General features: G+C 46.1%; 5 protein-coding genes across 5 annotated transcripts; 4 read left to right on the top strand and 1 right to left on the bottom strand.

Moving 5' to 3' along the window:
• Positions 1-94: 94 nt before the first annotated feature.
• On the top strand, positions 95-1,747 carry BDV59DRAFT_177629 (pectin lyase fold/virulence factor). The gene has a single exon (XM_073689646.1). It carries the CDS (start codon positions 169-171, stop codon positions 1,657-1,659), a length of 1,491 nt encoding a protein of 496 aa, XP_073548337.1. The 5' UTR covers positions 95-168; the 3' UTR covers positions 1,660-1,747.
• Positions 1,748-4,599: 2,852 nt separating this feature from the next.
• On the top strand, positions 4,600-5,399 carry BDV59DRAFT_177628 (uncharacterized protein; the record flags this gene model as incomplete). Its single annotated transcript, XM_073689645.1, has 2 exons — positions 4,600-5,128; positions 5,176-5,399. Coding segments are annotated over exons 1-2 (395 nt in total), but the record flags the coding sequence as incomplete, so codon positions are not given.
• Positions 5,400-8,715: 3,316 nt separating this feature from the next.
• BDV59DRAFT_193057 (uncharacterized protein) lies at positions 8,716-9,536 on the top strand (the record flags this gene model as incomplete). The annotated part of the gene is made up of 4 exons (XM_073692153.1): positions 8,716-8,765; positions 8,810-8,839; positions 8,924-9,119; positions 9,177-9,536. The coding sequence occupies 4 exons, from the start codon at positions 8,716-8,718 to the stop codon at positions 9,534-9,536; spliced, it is 636 nt and encodes a 211-aa protein (XP_073548335.1).
• An 899-nt stretch (positions 9,537-10,435) lies between these two features.
• BDV59DRAFT_207683 (Zn(II)2Cys6 transcription factor domain-containing protein) lies at positions 10,436-12,342 on the bottom strand (the record flags this gene model as incomplete). Its single annotated transcript, XM_073695046.1, has 1 exon — positions 10,436-12,342. The coding sequence occupies one exon, from the start codon at positions 12,340-12,342 to the stop codon at positions 10,468-10,470; it is 1,875 nt and encodes a 624-aa protein (XP_073548334.1). The 3' UTR covers positions 10,436-10,467.
• Positions 12,343-13,111: 769 nt separating this feature from the next.
• Positions 13,112-14,492, top strand: BDV59DRAFT_201750 (general substrate transporter; the record flags this gene model as incomplete). The annotated part of the gene is made up of 3 exons (XM_073693881.1): positions 13,112-13,217; positions 13,272-13,706; positions 13,768-14,492. The coding sequence occupies 3 exons, from the start codon at positions 13,112-13,114 to the stop codon at positions 14,490-14,492; spliced, it is 1,266 nt and encodes a 421-aa protein (XP_073548333.1).
• Between the last annotated feature and the right edge of the window lie 1,071 nt (positions 14,493-15,563).

Raw genomic sequence — 15,563 nt, 5'->3', positions numbered from 1 at the left:
AGGGAGCGGAGAACGGGCCGAACATTTGCCCGTAGAGCCGAAATCACGCTCCTCTCTTGGTTTATTCTATTCTTCTGGCAGGCTCCTTGCAGTGGATCTGGGCGCTTCTCCGGCCGTTTTCCCGCTTGCCGGAGTTGCAAACTATAAAAGCTCCCGCTCGATATTTCCATGACTAGTTCTGTCTCTCAAAGCAGAGGTGCCAAAAGAAATATGACTTCTATCCAGACCTATGACAGCCCGCCAGGCATTCCGATCAATCGAGACTTTATCGTTGAAGTACAGCCGGCAACAGAGGCATGGGCTTCATGGAGACCTGTACCAGCATACGCAACCGACGTAGCCAACGTCAACACCACCAGCAACATCTTCGACCGCCACACAGTGGCCGTCGCGTCTTTTGACCTGAATGGCCCAGTCCGGATCAAGGCCACCTATACAGCGGGCCCCGTGCACTCAGCGGAAATTCGGCCACGCTCACTCAACATCTCGACCCAACTAGAGAACAACACCATTCTATTCACGCTTGACCGCGCCCGAGACGTCATGCTCGAGATCAACAACGACAAATGGACCGCCCTCCACCTGCTCACAAACGAGATCGACGTCAATGCCCCAACGGAAGACACCGATGATGTCTGGTACTTCGGTCCGGGCCTCAACCAGGGCACCGCATACAGCAAGATCACCGACGGAGTCAACCTGGCCGTCCCATCCGGGAAAACCGTCTACCTCGCCGGCGGTGCCTTCATTGACTTCCGACTCAACTTTCTCAATGTATCGGACAGTGCGGTCTGCGGGCACGGCTTCCTCCTTGGCCCCCAGGGCGGATTCACGTACCGCGAACTCGGAGGCCCAATCCACATGAATGGGGCACGCAATATCCGCGTCGAGGGCGTAACGTCTCTCGGCTCATATGGATTCAGTCTCTCTGCTGGGGAGTGTCAGAATGTCGTGGTGAACCAGTACCGATCATTTTCGTTTTCGGGCAACGGGGACGGAATCGATTTCTTCTGCTCGTCAGATATTACGATTGAGAACTGCTTCCTGCGGAACTCGGATGATAATATTGCACTTTATTCACATCGGTGGGAATGGTATGGTGATTCGACTAATATTACAATCCAGAACTGCGTATTACTTCCAGATATCGCGCACGGGATCAACATGGGCACACATGGAAATCCAGACAGGCCCGAGACGACGAGTAATGTCGTTATCCGGAATATCGATATCTTGGATCAGGAGGAGAATCAGGTCTGGTATCAGGGGTGTATCGCGATCAATGCCGCGGATGAAAATCTGTTCCGCGATATTCATGTGGAGGATGTCCGGGTGGAAAGGATTACGCGAGGACAGCTATTCAACCTCCATGTGATGCACAATGCAATGTACAACACTAAGCCTGGTCGGGGCATCCAGAATGTGACCTTGAAGAACTTGTCGTTGAGTATGCGGGATTCCAAGATTGTGAACCCATCGCAGTTGATAGGTTACGATCAGAGCCGGCAGATTGAGAATGTCACGTTTGAGAACCTTTCGATTGAGGATAAGGTCATCCACAATGATATGGAGAAGCCAAGATGGTTCATGACTGAAGACTTTGTACCGGCTTTTATTAATGAGCATGTTAAGGGTCTAGAGTTTTTGAAGACTGTTTGATGGTCAGGATTTGTCGGTCGAATTTTCGTTATTAGATGATGTGCACCTTCCGACTGAATCTGTTTATTAACTCATAATCTCATCCGCTTATATTCTAATCTCTATTCGAAAGGAGGTTATATTTTGATTTCGATGTGTCGAAGCCTCGCCTCAAGGCTCTGAGGATCATACCATCAAGCTCTGGAATATCGAGACGGGTGACTAGCTACAGACTCTGGAGGACCATTCTAGAAAAGGCATTGATATAAATCTAACTAGTTTTGTTTCAGGTATTCAGACTATATCTCAGATATAGTTAGCAGATCAGTGGGTATATTTTTGAGGCGAGAAGTTCTTGTGTCTACCTTCTAAATACCACCAATTCCACCGCTCGACTACAAAAGATAGTGCACTTGCTCTTGGATATGGTTATGGGCGATTTTTCATAGTCAAATTGTGCACACTTGTATAGCTTGGGATTTTGTTGCTCTTATCTTGCTCTACATGGTTTTCTGATCTCTAGTCAAAACGAGCTCCTAGGATGGCCGAACAAATTATACTTCATATTAGGAACCTACTAGCATATTCTACTGATTTCTAGTGTGTGTGTAGATCCTGTATCCTATGTAGGTCTGCTTCATGGTCGGTGCGTCGTAGATGTTCAAGGTTTGCGGGCCTATGTCCAATGTAGATGAGTTCATTGGATGTGGCGCTGGGAAGCACAGAGAGAATATGCTGTATACTCTGTAGAGGCCAAAATTGTGCGCCTCTGTGAGGTCCGCCCTGTGTAGACCTATAGAGAAATGTCGTCTTCTAAGGGTGTAAAAAGCACACAGTCCTTTGGCTTCTATCATTCCTGTTAGTTGGGTTTCGAGGGTCTATAATTAAATATCCCGGTCAGCGATAACTTCTACATATCCCAACAGATTCTACGGTATCCACACACCTTCTATTTTGTAGGCCTCCTGAGTTGTAGGCCTCCCACATTGTACTGTACCATGTGACAAAAAGCTTCCATGGAATTCCAAGTTGGCATTTATGAGCTTCCATGTGACTTGGAATTTCAGTTTCTCATAATACACTCACCCACTAGGAAATACAACCGCCCCGTGTAGTCGTGTATCGGCGAACATAGGTATCGTGGCCTACGACAGGCTTATACTCGTAAAATTTACTTGTGTTGCGGCAAAACAAAAAGACCTCCTATAACTACATTCCACGGCATGGAGCAGATGACAAGAATGAAATATAGATATTATGAACAGAGGAAACTCTGGAGGTTCGCCACTGGGCTTGAATTTTGTTTGACCGAACTGGATACAAAAGCTTGTATAACTGGGACTAGGTACTGTCCTCCAAAAATAACAATCAAATTCGGATACCCATGTTGTAACAGATCTCTCTTGCTGCCAAATGGCCTGCTTTTTTCTTATTCTGTGCCACCCCTGAGCCTTGTAACCGACCGAAGTAGAATATTACACGGAAAATGGGAGGGTTAATACTCAACATGGCCTCCTTCCGCTCTGGCTGTATGCCCTCTACTTGACCCTTTTCATATAAGATAGAGGTGTATTTCGGAAGATGACCATTGACTGTATGCTTGTAAGGCCTTGTAGCTGTTTGGGACCGGATCGGTTCGAAACTAGACCCATGCCTAATTTCTCTGGGTATTTCAGAGCCTTTTCCCACTTTGAATGGGTCTATAAGGTCCCTTATAACGTCGTGAACTTCAACCTCTGGTCGAGATATACAACACAGTCCGATGGCCTGAAACAGTTGAACAGCATCAGATTCATCTTCATTGAAACTCTCCTTCGGAAGGCCATGCAACATCTGTAACTTCTGAATTCCCCATGTGTAGTCGTAATATGTAATAAATTCATCGATGCTGGCCTGGAAATTTCATAAGAATCCTAAAAGAGTGAGGCAGGATAAAAGAAGACCAACCACCAGCTCGTTGTCACGCTTCTCTTCTCGTGCAAACATCACAGCAGTATATGCACGAAAGAACATCTTTCCTACACAGTGACCTATTTCATTTATAAGTAGAACAACATTAATATAAGAGTAATAACTTACAAGTCAACTTCTCTAAGTCTCGGGATATTGGAATGTAGCTCATAGTCGATAAGAACGGTTGCCCCTTGTCGAGAAGGCGGATTTCGGAAGGCTCTCTTGAAAGGTTTTATAGATGCAATAGTTGGGCTGATGTTACCCTTTACAATAATGATTACCCAGCGAGAGTCGATCCTTATATATTTTTGAATGGTGCATCACTTGCAATATATTTCTATGATTTTTCAATAACTCAATCTAAAGGGGTAGACTTCTCTATGAACCTACTTCTAGCAAATAAAAACTAATTGGCCATCTATCTTTCTGATGCTGATAAAGTCATGATTTTATGTGATGCCCTTTAGAGAGCGAATCAAACATCTTCTACACATCGTTCACCTGCAATATATAACACGTCACCAGCATGCAAGTTGACTCCTACAGGAGAAGGTTTTTGAAACGTGTCAATTCTGATCCTGCTTCGACTTATCCTCATGTACCACTTCAGGTTTCGATGTAATCCTAGGTGGGGGCAGATGGCAACAGGTATCCACTAAAAGACCGGATTGCAGAAGTCGGGCCTGCTAAGTGAGTTAGGCATCGATGAATCATTCATGTAAGACTGGAGGTAAGTCCAGTCGAGATCCATCATCTGGGGCCACAGGTGCAGGATACAGCGCGGAGACATTGGGAAAACGCTAAGACCAGGCGGTGTGGCGGTCAAGGATGTAGAATGCTTGGGAATCTCGTATCCTGTCTCTGGAGCGGTAAGTGATAGGCGTTATATGCGGTACCGGCTATGAACATGTACTATTGCTCTTAGCGAGTATCGAACAGCCGTCGTCCAAGGTCTATATAAAAAGGTGGTTGCACTATGTGCCAGGCAAGATTTCTATAGGCAGGACCGTCTAGAAGTATGTTCTTTTAGACGGATCTTAGCTATGGCGTCATCGTTGTCCGGCGAAGCTGAGAATCTACCCTGGCTGAGTTGGTCGCCAATTTCACCTGCTAGCCTAGGGAATGAGTTGTCAGACTTTTTCTCAGGCTATCCTGGACCATGTGAGCCCTTCTTTGCTTTAAGTCAGTACGGCCATGATCTTGCCTACCAAGACGCCATGGGTGGATGGGAGCAGCAACATACAAGCGATATCGGCTCTGAAAGCTTTGGTACAACAGGGGATCAGTCTAGTGTTCGTCAGAATTATCATCTGGGAGAACAGTCTCAGTAGAGGAATGTCTCGGAAGAATTTCTGGATAGTATGAACATTATTCAATCTCCGACAAACTATTCTCTGTCGAGTCATAATGGGAAGTTTGTGGAAGCAGAAATGCCCCAGGATGACCATATTGAACCTTCGCCAGAGGATGGAATGTACCACTGCCCACATCCAAAATGCACAGGCCGTGCTCCGTTTTCACAAAAGGGTTTGTTCAGGTGAGTGCCACGACCGTTATCCTCGTGCGTACGTTGACAGGCATAAGGAAGCATATAAGACAACATGTGAAGCCTATTCGATGCCCCCTATGCAACAACTTTTCTGCCGCTCAGCGAAAGGATGTTTACCGTCACATTGCCACTCATAATAGCAAGGGTCAACCGTTCGTCTGTCAACTCTGTGCAAAGCAGTTTACACGGAACGATAACCTCCAAAGACATTACAAAACGCAGCATTCTGTATCTAGCAACGGATTGAAAATTAGTTAGGAAGTGTCTGACTTCACATCGATGAACTTGCCTTTTGAACTCCAACTATATTTTATTAATCTATTTTATGCCATGATGTAGTATTGAGCAGGTTTGTGGCCAGCCCTTATACCCACCTAGTAATCTATAAGGTCTACATTGCGCTCCGTAGCTAAGTCTCTAATTATTTTCAAACATTATGTGAAGTGTTTGAACATCGATTTTATGCTAGAACCCAAAATATATGCTCTCTAAAGATTGATCTTCACTCCACCTGTTGCATCAAAATCACAGTCCGAATCTTCGATGTCATCCATGTCCTGACACTGAATCAGAGAGAGGGGCCTGCTGTGTCCAGCCACTTGAGTTTGGATTGTGGGACATTCGACTTTCCAATTGATGGAATTGCCACTTGCTACTGAACTTGCACATCGGATCTCTGTAATCCCTGTCTGCGAATCGGGGTGCCAGGGAAATGCCAGTAAGGATCCAAGAATTTGAGAAATAGCAAGACCCCGGAGCTCCTCAGTCATTTTGTTCAGAACTCCCAATTGTGTTTTGGAAGCCGGATCATCCCTTGCGAATCTTTCCAATACAGGAGGCCCCCAGCTGACCCAGACCTTGCGGTGAGACACAGGAACGACCATTCGAGCGGGATGATTTTTGAAATACAGCTCACAGCAGAGACAAGCTGGCTTACTGCAGGCTATATAGCGATCATTTTCCACGAATCTGAGCTTCATGTTGTAGAAGTGTTCCAGTACCTGCACCTCTGCGTGAACTTGTGGGGTGCAGCGCTCGTATTGTTCCATGAAACGTTCGAATATATTGGATTGCCTGTTCAAACTACATAGAGTATTTTCGATTTCGGCTCTCTCATCGTCGTCTCTCTTCAGCATTCGGTTTAGGATGCCGTGTAGCGTAGTGTGTGAGTCTGGCACTGGCTTCTGCACAGAGGGAACTGGTCTAATGGCGCAGACTTTGTAAGACTCAAGTATTTGATTCATGTGGCCCGCATCCTCAACAAGATGGCGAGGTGCCCGAATGTGTCGTGCTAATCTCCCGAGATAATGCTTGACCATGGCGAATGAGGATCTTTTACTCTGAGGGCCTACTCGGCCCTCTTCCTCCTCAGCTCGCCTCGCTAGTATATCAGTAAAAGAGCTTCGTGTGATATAGTAGGCAAAATGGCATAAATCGAAGCAGTCTTCGCATTTCGAAGCAAGCAGTCTGAGACCGCTTTGTAGCCGTTGATCTAGAAAGTGTATCAGGATATCGTGTCTGTACATCATCCGCTGGGGTATATTAGTGCACACCTGATTTGGTCTTCATCTCTGGAGTAGAGCAGCATTGCTTAACTGCTCTAGCTAAGCATCTCACTTCTTCCTTAATTCGAGGAGCTGCAAATTTCATGCAAAAATCAACAAATTCTTCTCTATCCACTTCCAAGTCTGGTGATGGGTGGCAGCTAAGTAGCATTAACTTGCTAAGAGCTGTACCCAGGAAGTGAATTATCTTGTTACTCGCCACATTAGAGGCCACCCAAAATCTGTAGCAACTTTGGGAGTCTTCGAGCCCAATCGCGGTACAAGAGTTACCGCCCTTATCAAAATCACATATATATGAAAGATTGCGCAAAAATCTCCGTCTATAGGTTTGATCGCAACTCTGATCAGGGGAGGTAGACGTGTGGTCACCACGTGTTTGACCAAGAGTCTGCAAAAGAAACAGCGGTTCATAAAAACGGCTAAGCAGCCTCGAATAAGGATCCCGCCTCGGGGGGCCAACTCGGTTGGACTTAATGATCAGCCGCTTATTGTATTGTCCCTCTTTGACAGACATATTTAAGCAGATAGTAAGGAAGGGCCTGTGTGTAACTGGCAAGGCGCTGTTATTCCAAAAGTAAAGGGTGTTCCTCGGTAGATAAAATTCAACGATATTGTACCCTTATAACATTGTGAGCCTGAAATATGAACAAGGTGTAATATTGCTGGGGTCCACATTGCGCAGCCCACGATGTGCGTGGCCACAATACAAGAGGCCCACTATGCAGGAGGCCTTCAATGCAGGAGGCCTACAATGCAGGAGGCCTACAATGCAGGAGGCCTACAACGCAGGAGGCCTACAACGCAGGAGGCCTACAATGCAGGAGGCCTACATCTAGAAGTATCTAGTATCTGCAAGTTACACTTCGTACCAATCGTGTTGATCTCTGATTGTGGACTGTGTTGTATACAGTATCCTTCAAATTAGATCTGAGACGTGGAAACATGTATACTGTAGCTATATAAATTTATCCATTACGTCTCTTCCTGGCTTTCCCTGCGTTGGCCTAATTAGGTACTGAATGAAAAGAAGCTGGTCCTCTGGTCTTCATACACTTTGTTGTTCTCCTTCTCTTCTAATACTTTCCTGATTTTAATGACCCAACATGCCCCAGAAGCGGCAAACTACAGCCAGATGGTCGATGTTCCCACGGTATCACAATAATTTATCGCTTCTATTTGCAGAGGACAACCTTAATTTCCAATTCTATGAGATTGATGACGACCAGACCTGTATCAGACAGCGTGACTCCCACATTATGGGCAGGTTCAGGTGCCATAACCATAACTGTACGCTGAACGGATGGTCAAGCAAAAAGATAGCAATTACTATACGGATGTACCCCGGTCACAAATATAACGCACGAGTATATCATCAAAGGTGTCAAAATTGCAATACTGTCAGTCGGCCGGTCCTAGATGGAAGGTATGTCGAAAGGGTTGTCTACTGGATAAAAAAATGGAATGGAATTATGGTTGAGAGGCCGCCCATTGGAAATGGTAGTAGGGGGCCACATAATAGACAGCTATGTGAAGGGTGTTTAGCTGGTCATTGCAGAGAGACAAGCGATGATGTAGTGGCGCAAATGCAAAGGTAAGATCTATAATTCGACGTCGCATTTTGTACCCCGCTAATAATTCAGGCTGAATCTTTAATGAATCATTTAGCAAAATCTTCCAACTCGTCATTAAAGACGACTACAACCTAGTGTTAACACTGAATTTCTTCCTTCCAGTTATGCGGCCTAGCCCCAGTGGAGTCATGACTGAAATGTTATAGTTGAGTGGAGGAGGCGCTCGGCGGATATGCGATGAGTTGATATTAAAGACGATGAAAGGTGTAGAGTGGTTTAAATTGGCTGCTTGGGTCGTTTTGATCGCAGGAGGTAACTCTTAGTTTAGTCAATTCTATGAAATGGGGTAATAATGCATCACGTGACTCTAGGAGTGGCTTCAGGGGGCTTAGATCCAGTTGTTCTTCCAGTGCATATCTCCCCGTGGTTACCTATCGAGATGTCTGCAAATATATTACCTCTTCTTAATCTGCACAAACCTATTACTCCGTCCCTATTATGTGAACTCAGGGCTGCCCTTCGTCGGTTTGGAGCTTTCGCTTAGCGGCCCCTGAAACCATGCGGTACCATCACCGTGATATATTCCAAAATGTAGGCTTGGTTCCACGCTCCCAGCGATAATATTCACCGCTGACCACATCTAATAGGCTCGGGTGTTTTTTCAAACAACCGACTGCATCTAAGAAGAATGTAGCAGGTTACTCTTCCTTTGCTTCCGAACGTGTTCGGGGCAGAACTGTAATCCCCAAAGAAAGTATCTGCTTCTTTCGTAATAGCACAGAGCTAGAAAATCTAGAGAATCTCCCTCCTGACTTTTACCGTTCAGTTAAAGCCTTGTATGAGGTATGCACAATGTCTTATTCTATATCCAGTTCGTGTACTGGGAGTTACGTCTCCTAGGAATGGATACCTGTACGACTGCACTTGTTGGAGACCGTATCTCAGGTTCTCGACTCGAGAACTCCGTTAGCAGGAACTACACATCTTGAATTCGCCACTATAGGGGTCCACTATTATAATTCACGAAATCTTAGTGACTTCACTAGTCATTTCAGTCCCTCACATATACATATGGATAGCGGAACAGTAACTATCCTGTTCCGGTCTTATAATGCAAACGATGGCCTAGAGATTGCTGATCTCCAAACAACGAGGAGGCACGATAGCGAGGGAATAGTGTCGGGGGCATCCTTTATACCTGTCCCTACTGGACGCAATGAAACTCCTGAGGTGATCGTCTTTGCAGGCACCAGACTATAGCGCTTACTTGGGGTGATCGAGTTCGGGCTTGTGCGCATAGAGTCCGCGCTCCTGGTCCAGGCAGCTATGATACCAGTGGAGTACAACGGTTGAGTATTGTAATGTTCTGTGCTCCTTCTGTGCCATCTATGCGGTCTTCTTCACCTTTACCTTCCTCCTAATTCGAGGGGAGGACACAGATGCTGTTACAGTACTTTATACTGTCTATTATCTCTAGTGTCTTCTGGTAAATATCAAAAATAATTACATCTTGTTAAAAGTTACCAAATCTCTTTGAGACAGTAACGGGCACACCAAGTAATCAGGCAGTCGAGAGTTTCATCACACTTTCCTTTTAGTTTCTTCCAATTTTGTACTCCCTCGTCGGTCGAGATACGGCAAGGATTCTTCTTATTCCATTACACTTCCATAAACTAAGGCGTCTGCGGGAAACTTGAGAAAACAATAGTTGTCTCTCACGTTCGACATACACTTGAGGGAGTACGGCGTCATAATAATGGTAAAAAGGTAAAAGCAATATAAAGATAGATGATACGTAGATAAGTAAATCTATAAATTATTAAATAAGATAATCAGTAGGTTAGTAAATATTACAAATATTAGATAATTGGTTAATATTAGGGATCATTGGATAAATATATAGTAGGAATAGCTTTGAAACCGGCTTGGCTGCGGAGTAGGTCCATCAAATGTATAATCACTTCCTCATGTTACATGTACGAGTAATGTCATCTTTGACATGTGATCTGTTCATATTTGGACTGCTATGTTAAAGACACTACTGTAGAATTCCATAAAAGACATTTGTGTCTCTAGGTTGCACCGTATTGACTCCTTGTGTAAAAGTATTACATCACGGACACCATGGGTAAAAAGGCAGAATCTTAGATACTGCTTTGGACTCGATATATTGAGAAGACATATATGCTTGTCATAACGTTTGTTCAGTTAGAAGGACTCCAGTGCCAGCTTGATGGGTAACCAGATCCCCCATAGTCAAAGCTCCGAAGCCCGTGAGTGGTCGTCTTATCCAATTTATGGTGCCTGTGCCCCTTGCAATCTCGGCAACCTCCTCTACCGTTTGCCAATCTCCCGTAGCGTCAGGCTTATCTTGATAGCGAAACACAATTCGATTACCACCATCTTCGAAAACGTACTCACGACGCCATAGTCTTTGCCACTGCTCTGTAGATGTGCCTTCGACCGCGTTTGCACGTTCCACATCCTGGCTCTTTAGGGCCAAGATATAGAGAGACTGTACATTCCATAGTCCGTCTTGGCATGGATAGTCCCTCAACATCTGTACAGCTTCATCGCGAGTTAACGGGTCACGACAGAAGAAAGCCACGAGTAGCAGATGCCATGCAATCCCACATTCTAGGGAGATATGACATGGAGGATTTGGGACTTTCCGCTTGGCAATATTCAACGCAATGCTTGCTAGAGACAAATATTCACGAAACAATGGAGTTTGCGAGTGTAAAGTCTCCCAACTGGAGTATTGCGGTGGGTTTTCGAAAGCATAAACCTGAAGGAACTGCAAGCGTAGATGTATGGCCCTTAGATATGTCGAAGATTGAGTGTCGGACATGAAGATTCTGTTAAACAGCGGAAGTGATGTGGCGTTCAGCGTAGCCATAGCCTTCCTCGAAAGTTCGCAAAACTTTTTAATCTCTGGGTTGCCTAAAAGATCGTAGTAAAACACGTCAATGGGATCTCCCTCTTTGGAGCCCAAAATACCCGAGTTCTGTATAATTTTTACCGCCATTGGGCCCACTGCGGAATTGTTAATCCGAACATTCCACCAATGCTCTTCAAATTCTTCGAGATTGCTAAACGCAGATGGGCAGCCATTGGTTGCAGGGCGTTCTGATAGCCGGCCCAGCAGGACTATGAACGACTCTATAGTCATGTCATTGCGTTCGAGGCCTCTAATGAAATTTGGCAGTGGCCAATCTTGACCAGTGGAGCCCAGGAGAACGAAGCGAGCTTGCGGTGCCAAAACTGCAAATATGCTGGCAAGTGATAAAAGGAAAGGTTTCGGGTTTGGTGCGACAGCATGTAGATAGCTGTGCGTGTCATCTATCAACAGGGTCAGCATTAGCGATAGGCCATGGTTGAGATGGTTCAACGCAGTCTTCCTGTTGCCCCGAAGATTCTCGAAAAATAGTAGCAGTACCGAACTAGAGACCACGTCCTGAACGGCTTTGCTGTCACTCAGAATTTTAAGGGCACGACAGTAATACCGCACAGCATTTTGATAATGCGTATCGTTCTCGAATGTCGGGCTCGGAAGCATCAATCGCTTACAAGGATCCGAGAAGTTAGATTGATGGCTAACGCTTAGTGCCCCGATTCCTATTGCGATACACCGGAGCGAGTTGTTGCTTCGAGCAAGCTGCGGCAGAGTCGCTTGCCATAATTCAGCGTTGGACACCGCCGAGATCCAAGGACCTCTGACCAAGGCTATGAATTCTTCAAAATACAGCATACCCATGGTATCATAAAAGTCGCTAGCACGCACAGCCTGCTGCAAATTGATCTTTGGGGCCGAGCCATAAACATTTTGCTTGGAGTCCCAGCAGATTTGGACCGGACCAGAGGTTTTCTTCGAAATGTTGACATAACCCTCGCAATGTCCGCGGCTCCGGAGACAATTATTGCAGTGTGGTTTTGTCTCATCGCATTTGATATGTCGCATCTTGCAGGTGATGCAACCCGTGCGCACCTTCAAAGTACTCCTACGGGTCGACTTTGGCTTCTCGTATGCTTCGTTTGAATTCGTGAAGCCATTCTGACTTCGCATTCTGGTCTAGAAATTATTAGCCATGACCTCGTCGCGTCAAAAGTTTCGAAATTGAGGTTTACAATTTTGAAAGATCTTCTGGCAATTTGCTTATGGAATCTGCCATTTATTCGTGGTTCAACGATATCGCAACAACAGCGTTGTCGAGGACAAGCTGGTTGACACCCGGAGCGGATTATCGTTTATTCAAGCATGCGGCTCCATCGATGAGCGACTCAGTGAAGCAGTATGGGGGCGCACAGCTTTGTCCAATAGAGATGAAGGTCGGGATAGCTGACAAAGAGAACTTTCCATAGTTATGGTGGAAAGTGGTACGTTACTTATACCACCGAAATCGCCATCAAGCAACTCGACTCATGTCCTCGTCAGCTTAACAACGCCTCAACCAAAGGTCTTCCTACTGGAATATTAGGTATGCGAGCTGCAAGAGAGTCAGGTTCTTCAAAAACAAAAAACAAAAAAAAAAAATACTGACGACTGACGACATCTGTGTTCAGAACTTGGAGCGATGTTCGGGGCTCTTAGTAGCGGCCCAATTGCTGACAAATATTCTAGGAAGGTGAGTCTTGTCATAAACAACTAATGCAAGCATCCTTTAATATGAAAGGGCTTTCAATTTCAGCCTGGTGCATTGTATTTATGCTAGGTGTCGCCCTTCAGGTTGGCGCGACAGATGACGTTGCTTTTATCTATTGTAGGTAGCAGTGCGTTCAGTCGGGTTTTGCTGAGGTATTGACATAACATTTTAGCAGGTTGCTGGTTTGCTGGCATGGGTATCGGTGGACTTTCCGTCGTTGTGCCCATGTTCAATGCCCAGCTCGCTCCTGCATCCATTAGAGGTACTTTAGTTGGTCTACAGCAAGGAGCGATTTGCTGTATGTTATGTTCAACCCAATCGATATGTCATTTCCCACTAATATTTACACCAGTGGATATCACGATATCATACTGGATTGGATACGGCACTAATTATATCGGTGGAACTACCTACCCAGAGCAATCAAGCGCAGCTTGGAGGATTCTGCTTGCGGTTCAGCTGGTTCCAGCCATTATTCTTTGCATCGGCTCGCGGTTCCTCCCGTACTCGCCTCGATGGTTAATGCTGGTCAATAGAGAAGAAGAATATCTTGCCGTTTTGTCTCACCTTCGAAAACAAGACGTAAACTCCCCAGCGGTTCAGTATGAATATCGGTCACTTCAGGTAGAAGCCTATGCAGACCATGAGACTTCTCGATTACGCTATGGAACTGAGAAGAAGACTTGGCGCACTGAGGTCCTTGAGTACAGACGAATATTCACAACAAAGGTACTTCTACATCGTGTTGGTCTCGGTGCGGGCGTCCAGGCATTTGGCCAATGGTCAGGTCAGCCGAGATCCTTTGCAGCTTCGGTGCAACTGCTTTAAAATATAGCTGACCTGCATAGGAATCAATGCAATCATCTACTACGCTCCAACCGTTTTTGCGCAAGTTGGTCTTTCGGGCGGAAGCATTGGACCACTAGCCACTGGAGTCGTCGGTATCATGATGTTCATCTTCACGATCCCAGGTGCATTTATGGTGGACAAAGTCGGTCGCAGGCCAATGCTCTCTTGGAGCTTGGTTAACATGGGTATCGCCCACGCCATTCTTGTCGCCCTCATTGCGACCTACGGGAGTAATTTTGGGGAGCACAGGACTGCCGCCAACGCTGCTATTTTCTTAGTTTACTGGATTATTGTTAATTACGCCCTGCCCTATGGACCGGTCGGCTGGATCATCACAGCGGAATTGTCATTGCTTGATATACGCGCCAAAGCAGTCGCTATTGGATCCGCAGTGAATTGGATCATGAACTTCGCTGTCGCACAAGTCACGCCTGTCATGATCACTAACATTGGCTACAAGACATTTATCGTCTTTATGTATTTGTGTGTCCTTGGCCTAGCCTGGGTCTGCTTTTTCTTGCCAGAACTCAAGGGCTTGTCACTCGAGGAGATTGATGCCGTTTTTCTGGACGAGGTTAGTGCAGAGCATCGTCTCCGCTGCGAGCGCCTTGCTTACGAGCTTGGAGTCAATCGCATGGCGAATGTGGCCGCCGCGGGTAGCGAGACTGTAGACGGGTATGGGGATTCGACATCTAAGCGAGAGATCGAAATGGTGGAGAACTAAGTGTTTCTGGATTGTGATCGTGCGTCACATCACATGTTAGTGATCCACACACGACACTCTTTTTACCTCAGAAATACCGTAATCCAAGTGGCCCACAGGTCTGGCTGAAAAAAAAACATGCTAAAATCGTTCCGCATAGTTCAATTGATAATCGGTGCTTTTTCAATAGTATAAAAGTAGACGGTAACTCTGTACTAAACGCTTTAGAAGCTTCGACAACACGGTATCACTGCAAAATTACTACAGCGCTGACGAAAGTCAATCAGCCCCAGTCTCTCAGCACCACTTTGAGATTTACATCTCTGCTTATATTGCCCAAAGAGTTGTCTTGAATAAGTGCTAGTTTCGACAATGGCGTCTAGTGAGTCTTTATTCATGCACGAGCAGCGTTCAGACATGGCTAAACTTGAGGCTGCTGGCCTCGAACTCCTCGGTCCATGTCCATCTCACTTAGGTGAGGCGTGGATTGACATCCCATTACCCTACAACCAATCGAATGCAACAAAAGTGGTGTGGCCTAGATCGTCAGATGGACTACCCCTTCGGTGCCCTCTAGTCATCTATTTCCACGGTGGTGGCCTCTCGGTGTGCAGCCCTGACCTGGTCTTAGCACCAGCCCGCGGATTTGCCACCCTCTTGTCTTGCGTGGTGGCCTGTCCAACAATCAACCAGCTACCAATGCAGCCGTTTCCAGAACCTGTACGAGCCGCCTGGGAAGCCTGTGCGTGGATGTCCGAAGTGCGAAACTTGAACGAGGGAGTGTTAAAAAATGCTGGGGTCAGTGTTGACCCGGGGCTTGGCTTGGTGGTTGGTGGACTCAGCTCAGGTGGCTCTGCGGCTGCTGTTATCGGAAGCATACCTGATGCAATATCGGCTGGCATTGATGATTTTGCTGGTCTGACCCCTCTCCGGAACCCCATCACCGGTATACTCTCAGGCTTGCCATTTTTGGTCACTGAAGCTATGCTTCCATCGGAATATCGTGGTATTTTGAAATCCAGAGATATGGCGTTGGAAGAACAAGTGCTAGCAATGCGTCATGATTTGGAGGCTCGGCTTGATGTGCACTCC

This window comes from Aspergillus ambiguus, assembly GCF_047715705.1.
Source record: "Aspergillus ambiguus strain CBS 117.58 unplaced genomic scaffold BDV59scaffold_14, whole genome shotgun sequence".
NCBI lineage: Eukaryota > Fungi > Ascomycota > Eurotiomycetes > Eurotiales > Aspergillaceae > Aspergillus > Aspergillus ambiguus.
This window is presented reverse-complemented; position numbering and strand designations above follow the sequence as displayed.

Coding starts and splice junctions, on each gene's coding strand:
- BDV59DRAFT_177629 (XM_073689646.1), top strand. CDS start 169: ATGACTAGTTCTGTCTCTCAAAGCAGAGGTGCCAAAAGAAATATGACT.